Source organism: Myotis davidii, unplaced genomic scaffold, assembly GCF_000327345.1.
Source record: "Myotis davidii unplaced genomic scaffold, ASM32734v1 scaffold580, whole genome shotgun sequence".
NCBI lineage: Eukaryota > Metazoa > Chordata > Mammalia > Chiroptera > Vespertilionidae > Myotis > Myotis davidii.
This window is the reverse complement of record NW_006293313.1, coordinates 1,377,172-1,385,055: the sequence shown is the minus strand read 5'-3', so window position 1 is coordinate 1,385,055 and position 7,884 is coordinate 1,377,172. Positions and strand designations below refer to the sequence as shown.

At 38.2% G+C, this 7,884-nt stretch overlaps 1 protein-coding gene across 1 annotated transcript in view; it reads right to left on the bottom strand.

Annotated features, from left to right (window-relative positions):
• Positions 1–7,884, bottom strand: part of DNM3 (dynamin 3) — a 283,200-nt gene that overhangs the window by 75,615 nt on the left and 199,701 nt on the right. Inside the window, exon 13 of the mRNA XM_015566069.1 lies at positions 1,921–2,032. Within this exon, the coding sequence (XP_015421555.1) occupies positions 1,921–2,032 (112 nt within the window). The remainder of the gene's footprint in view (positions 1–1,920; positions 2,033–7,884) is intronic.

Sequence of the window (7,884 nt, the reverse complement as noted above, 5' to 3'; positions counted from 1 at the left end):
CTCTTCCCAAGGGGCTCCCCTGATCACCTTTCCTAAAATAAAGCTCACCTGCCCTCATAGCACTGGCTATCCCTTTAACCTACTGTATTTTTATAGAGCTTATCGCTCTCTTACATCACACTACAGTTATGCGGTTATTCACTGCCTTGATTACTGTCTATTCCTTGGGGGCGGGACCTCACTGCTCACCTCTGTGCCCTGGTGCCTAGATTGGATGCCTGGAAAAAAGCACGTGCTCAATAGGCTTTTATGAAATGAATGAATATGAAATTAACCTAGAATGTTCATACATTTTTAATATAGAATGCTTGTGAAATTAAACACGCTACCATTAATAGGTAGGGAAGAGTAATAAATAATGATCAGAATGAATAATAATTTTTTTTCAATGCTTTCTCACGTTGGTCTTTAGAATGGTAGTTATCTAGGCAAGTATGTGTGTACACAACTGGTCAAAGCTGGATAACTATGAAAATCATATATCTACATCTCTCTGCCTGGCATCATCGGGAAAGGGTCTGGTGCAGCCGTGGGCAAACTACGGCCCACGGGCCGGATCCGGCCCGTTTGAAATGAATAAAACTAAAAAAAAAAAGACCGTACCCTTTTATGTAATGATGTTTACTTTGAATTTATATTAGTTCACACAAACACTCCATCCATGCTTTTGTTCCGGCCCTCCGGTCCAGTTTAAGAACCCATGTGGCCCTTGAGTCAAAATGTTTGCCCACCCCTGGTCTGGTGTCACCCCATTTAGAGTGCAAGGAGATATTGTGTGGGTTCATCATTTTAGGTGCTAACCAGACAAAAGAGGTTGGAATGGGGTTAAGAGGTGTACGTGTGAGCTAAGGTAACAGCAGTAAGAACATTTTGGCACAAATCCTCAATCCTTGGTCCCAGAACTTCGTTACATTCCAGTGTAACCTCAGGGACGTGGTCAGGTCGGAATGTCCCCAGAATGCCTTCAATGGTCCCACACTGCGCCCATATCTCAGACTCACTCTGTCCTATTTGGGGCCTGGAAATATCCCTACCTTTGTGTGACCAGTCCTAAAAACTGGTATAGAGCCCAGGAAGCACCCAGGTGGTCAAGCTGGACTCAGTCCCCAAGGCTAAGTCTCAGCACTTTAGTCCTGGGGGGCACTGGATAGTACAGTGCCGTGTGGGGAACAGCGAGGAAGCCGTGAGGGCCGCTCATGTGCAGAGTCTGTTTAACAGTGTGTGGATGTGTGTTGGGTTGGACTTCTGCAAAGCTGAAATCCAGACCTGTCTGTATAATATTACATTTTCCAAAGAACACAAATAGAAGGTCTGTTTATTAGCTTGAATGAGAAAAGTGTCTTCAAGACACTTGAAGTATATTAATAAAGATAAGTGGGAATAGCTATATATTTTTTTGTTTCTTCACACTCACAGTAACATTAACCAGAGTTTGAACAGATATAATTTTGGAACAGGTACTACAGACATAATAAAAGAGGTAGCTTTTTATAAAAATAAGTACATTTTTAAGAATATAAAAGAGTGTCATGATTAATTATATATACATATATATGTATATATATATATGCTATGATGATATGAAGAATGCTATAAACTGCTTGTATTAATACCATAACAACTGTGGAGTATCATATAAAGGAAAATAAAATTTTAAGTTACAACAAAGAAACTATCTCCTGGTCTGAGGTTATATATATATTATGTTTTATGGTAGAGTGGGGCATTTTCTTTCAGTCTAAATATACCGATAAACTTCTTAAAATAGAAATCTAGTGGAGAAAAATATAAGCAAAGTATTGCTTAAAACTGTGCCAAATTAGGTCAAAGGAGAACTAGTTTCTCTAAAATATAACATGTAGAATTCTGTTTTCTTAAAAACGGTTAATAAGTTAAAAGTAAGAGACTTCTCCCACTTACTAAAGATTTGTCGGGATAGACGCCAGCCCTTAGCAGAGAGGCCTTCCAGCTGTCCACGTCCTCCTGCGAATCACAGGCCAGCTCAAGGAAGCGATAGTCTTTGTATACATTCCTGGAGTTAAAAAAAGACCATGCTTTTAGTTCTGAACCAAATTCAGAATGATTTTTTTCTATTACTGCAGACAGTGATACAAATGGCAGACCAAATGGTTGGCTCAGTCCCTGGAAGGAAAAAACACAGACCAATTCGTTTTATTTAAAATAATTAGCGAATTCCTATATGTATGTATTCTATAATTTTTTAAAAAGCTTGCCATTAAAGAATTCAGTCATTTGTACTGCTGAGCAAGAAGTTAAAAAAAATCCTAACACTCCCAATGGGATGAAATGGGTGCCCATGGAGGAGAGGTGCTCTGAGGGGGAAGCATTTGCTGTTGCCTGGTAATCAGATTAATTTTCTGAGACTATTTTACAAGTCTGAGTGACTCATAGAAGTTTACATTGCAGAGCGGTAATCTTACATACCAAAGATACTATGCTAGATTTAACAACACAGAAATGATCAATATTGTGAAAAGGAGAGAAAGTTAACCAGTGTCTATCAAGTGAATATTTGTAACTGTGGCAATACTATAATTTTATATTCCTTTTCCTAATAATAAAAAAAAGACAAAAGATATAATAAATGCCCATTAAAAAAATCTGGGAACTAGATAAAAGTAAAAATTGGGACAATCATCCTGTTTTCACTGTTTACAGATAAACTTATTTCTTATACTCTTGTTCTCTGCATTTTTCACACAGTTAAGTTTTTATCTCCATTTCTATCAACTTGGTGATCTTTGTCAGTTACTATTATATCACAGTCATCTACTTATGCAATTATATCTTTATAAACATCCAATTATAATGACAATATTAATTATTATAAATATATGGTAATTTACTTAATCTCCTCCTAATATTAGACAGGTAATTTTCTATTTTTTTTGCAATAATAAATAATGCTTAAATGAATATTTTTATCCATAAGCCTTTGTCACATTGATTATTATTTTCTGAGAATAGATTCCTAGAAATGGAGTTACAGGATCAAAGTTATGGTCATTTTTTAAGATATTGATATGCATTTCAATCACCTTTCCAGAAAAAATATACCCCAATTTAGACAGATACTAGCAGTGTATAAGATTAACAATCTTTTTCTCTTCTTCTTCTTTTTCATTCATGCCTGCAAGACTCAATTTACACCTGAACCCAGATGGTTCATACACTTGTATCTCCTTTCCAGACCTGCACCAGATTCATGCTGCCTACAGACTTCTCCACTTGAGTATCTCAAAGGCCGTTGACATGTATGATTGAATTGCCCACTGGTGTTCCCATTTCACAGAGCAGCAGTGTAATCAGAGATTTTGGGGGGTATCTTAGCCACCTTCCACTCTTTCATACTCCTCTCCAATTTTACCACCTAAATTTTTATTGCCGGTATATTGACGACCATCGTATTATCACCTCCTCAGTGGTCTCCAAGCATCAAATCTGTTCTCACTGAATCCTCATCATGTCCTGAAAATGTGAGTAGGTATTTTCATCCCTCTGTAAAACACGCTAATAGCTACCTGGGTTTAGAAAAAGGCCTCACTCCCTATGCTGCCTGCTTACAGAGCCCTGTGTGGTCTGGCCCAACACCTCCTTCTTCTTCAGCTTCTTCTCACACTCAGCTCTCCTCCTCTCTGCTGCAGCCACACTGGCCGACTTTTACCTTCTCCAATGGGCCATGCTTGCTCCCAAGTTCTCTGAAAATACTGCTCTCTCTGCCTGCAGCTCTCTTGCCTCCCCTTGTTACACAGTTAACTCCAATCTTGCCTGGGAATCTCAGCTCCGTCATCACATCCTCAGACACTACTTCCCTGACACCCCTGCAGGTCAGCTCCTCTTTCATAAATGCTTCTATTTCATATTTCCCTTTCCTTCGCAGCACTGATCACAGTAGGTGATTTTGATATTATGTTTCTTTTTCTTTCTCATTTACTTATGTATTGATTTTGATAATGTCTTCCCAACTAGCCCATAAAAAACATGAGGGCAAAGACTGTATCATTTTTATGCCCATCATTCTATTCCCCAGGAGAGTTGGGATGTTTTAATCATGTTTATTTTTTGCCATAGCTATATACTTGGATTTAGTTTTGTCATTTTGAAAACATTTTATAATACTCTTTACTGTTTCCTTTGTGTAGGGTGAGAAGTAAATTACCTTTTTGGCTTCTATATATATATTTTTTAGCAGTCTCAGTTCTACAGCAAATGATTATTTTTAAGTTTTCTAAATAATTCTTTAGTTCATTGTTATATATATGAAATTCAGAAACAAAACAATAATTCTTGACTTACTAAAGAATTGAGAAGCTTTTTATTTTCCTCTACTTTATCTCATGATAATTGCTAATCTATCTAGAAATACCGACCTAGAAGATTATTTCTGAATTCTTGTTTTCACATCTCTTTAAGGGTCTCTTTTTATCTTTTTCTTTTAATACTTTCGCACTCACTGTTGTTCCACTTAAGCAATTACTTAGCTGGAACTCTATATTTAACTTGAATAAATATTTATTATCAGGCATTTTGCACCTGGACTTTCCCATTTGTAATTATTACTTGGGTTTATACTTTGAATTGGTCCCAAATAAAGTTGCTATCTGGGTTTCTGGTGGGCGCCATATCCACATTTCTCACACTGATTCAGTGAGGAACTATAGAAGTTTCTTTTTGTTGTCTTCCTGTTTAGCTCATTTTCCTTACTCAAGGTAAAGTATGCACCAGTCACTTATAGAATTTCAACCTAGTTCACTCCATGAGTTTTGTAAAAAGCTGACTGACATTTCTAGGGCTTTTGAGACTCTCCCTCTCTGTTGCCAAGATTTCTCGGATATGACAATGGAGGGTGAAGAGCAAAAGAAGACCTTCTAATTTTTCACCATCTTAAAAAAATCATCTCATTTAATCTTCATAGCAATCCTGCAAAGTTGGTAAGAGAGCCTTTTGTCAGCTGAAGAAACTGAGATTCAGGGGGATTAGATAGGTGACTTTCCCAGGATCACATAGCTAACAAATGGCACAACCTGGGCCTACCACAGGCTGTGGCTTCCTTAAAACAAAAACTTGCTAAATGAATGAATGAACAAAAGAACTATGGAATTAACTTGGACTATGTTTATTTTTAAAACCACCTTTTTCATTTCTGATTGAATCCTTAACTTTCTACAGAAAACATAAGATAAAAAAAGTTTAAGGAGATGAACCACAACAAACAGAATTTGTCATTTTAATGAAAAGTGGGGCCTATTTAATGAAAGTGTGCTCTCTAAGTACGAAAGTTTTATTTTTGGAAAGTCTGAAAGATCCTATCTCCGCTACAGAGCAGAAAGGGTAATGGATTATCTTACAATATATTATCATGACAAAATGAAAATCCATCAGTTTTTAACTCTGTAATTACCTCTGTACCAGAGCGTTTAGCTACCATTTAGGTTTCCATTCAAGGCATTTCCACTGCACAGCACAAGTTCCTTTAAGATGTAAAGGTACAGGGAGGGCAAAGCTGGCCAAAGGCCACAGACCCCTGGCCAGCTGGACAGCACACACAGCAGAAAGGGTACAGACTTTCCACATTCTCTAAGCAGATCTGAAGAATCCAGCTTTGGCCCTTTCTCACTGACCTTTCTCCAGAGTATTTTCTTTCAGGGGCTCTTCACATGGAAAAACTTGATTTTTTTTTTCCCCTCAAAGGATAGCCAAATTCTTGAGAGGGAAAAGAATTATCTGGTTGAAACATTAGAAGAGGGTCAAAGACTTCTGGTGGCTTTGGCTGCTTCATTTATACCCATTTTTTGAAGCTTCATCTCAGGCTGTGTCTAGACAGCCAAGCAGAGCTGGATACAGGGTCTGAAACACTGAACCGAGCTGATTTACGGGAAGCCTCATAAATTCTGTGGATGCAGCTTCCAGGTTCTCACCACATGCTGTAGCCGTATAGATAACCCACAGCAATTTGTACTGACTGCATTTTTTTTTTTGTTTAGTCTATTTCAGCTGCAATCATGCAGATAGGAGCTTCTGAATGATTTCACTATGAAATCAAGTTGAACTATGTGTTTTGCAGTTTGAAAAAATAAAAGTCACCTCAACATTAAAAAGGAGCAGGCGAAATTTCATCCCATGCATAAAGGGCTTCTAAGTGCTACCTGGAAGAGAATATGACCACACAATGAGCCCATGTTTTGATAATACATATAACTTTCAGTCATGTGTCATAAGAATGACTTTGGGCCAAAACCGGTTTGGCTCAGTGGATAGAGCGTCGGCCTGCAGACTGAAAGGTCCCAGGTTCGATTCCGGTCAAGGGCATGTACCTGGGTTGCGGGCACATCCCCGGTGGGAGATGTGCAGGAGGCAGCTGATCGATGTTTCTCTCTCATCGATGTTTCTAACTCTCTATCTCTCTCCCTTCCTCTCTGTAAAAAAATCAATAAAATATATTTTTTAAAAAAAGAATGACTTTGGATGTTAAAAATGTGAAGTTTAATTTCCTTACCTATGAAAGCTCTTCAAGCATTGGAGACCAGATACTATATGTTCCCCAAGTCCTCAAGTCTCTAAGCCAACCCTTCTGCCAATTTTTTCAAATGTTTCTAATATGAAGAGGTATCTAGATAACACAGCATCCTTCTTGCCATCCCAGGAATTTTTTCTATTTTAAAAGGATTTTCTAAAAATGAGATGCCAGCAACTGATCACAAACCTCTAGCTAGACAGATGCGAGACAGAAGTTTGGTGGAATTCTTACCTGCGTTCTAGTAAACTTTTGCTAATGTAAGTTAAGTAAAATGTAGTAGACTATGGTAAAGTCCATGAACACATGTTGAAATCCAGGTTGTGCCATTTATTATCTTAGATGACACTGGGTAAGGCAACCTCTCTGAATTTGTTTCCTCATCTATAAAATGGGGAGAGTAACAGTATCCACCTCAGGCTTACTGTAAGGTTAGATGTGTAAAGAGCATTGCTTAATACCACGCCCAGCCTCAGGTAAATATACAAGTAAAATGTACAAACTACAACAATTATTATTATGCATTATTCTTACTGCCTTTAGGTCCTTTGCACTTCCCTCCTATAAAACCAGACCTCTCCTGTACTGATGGGTCATTGCCAAAGGGATGAGATTCTTTTACCTGTTGATTTGATATTCAATCTTTGATATTTCCTTTTCTTGACATAGTGAAGAGCCCACCCAAAGAGAATAACAATTTTTAAATAAAACATCTTAATTTTTAGCAAAAACTATTTTAAAATTCAAGAGTATTGCAAAACACATTTACTGTAAGTGCAGCTGCGGCATCAGCTGAGTCACCACCAGGCCTGACTCTCTCTGGCTGCCAATGGCCACCGAGCCAGGCCTGTGTCAGCATTCATCCCAGTCACCTGGAAGAGCTGAAAACATGAGTTTGGTTAAAACTGTGGGGTCTTATTTATGATGAAAAAGATCCAGGTTACAGCGGAAGTGGTGGAGATTCTTTCAATATAGAATATTTCATGTAGAAATATTCTTGCTCACACCCAAATGCTCAATCTGATGTCACATAAATTAAGAAGGCAATCTTAATTAAAAAAAGGCAAGTCTGGGGTGAATCGCTAGTGGGAACTTGATCTCCTGGCTTCCCGAAGGGTCTAGGGTTCCTAGCCCCTGCCCCCCAGACTTCACTGTTTCCTTCCCAAAAGACAAGGAAATTCAACAAATAATTGAGATCATGTGATATTTGTCTTCCTCAGATTGGCTCATTTCACTTAGCATAATATTCTCCAGGTCCATCCATGCTGTCCCAACCTGAGGCATGGAACAAACTGACATACCTCCATGTGGGGGTGGGGGTACGAGAAGAGATACATCAAAGACTGGAA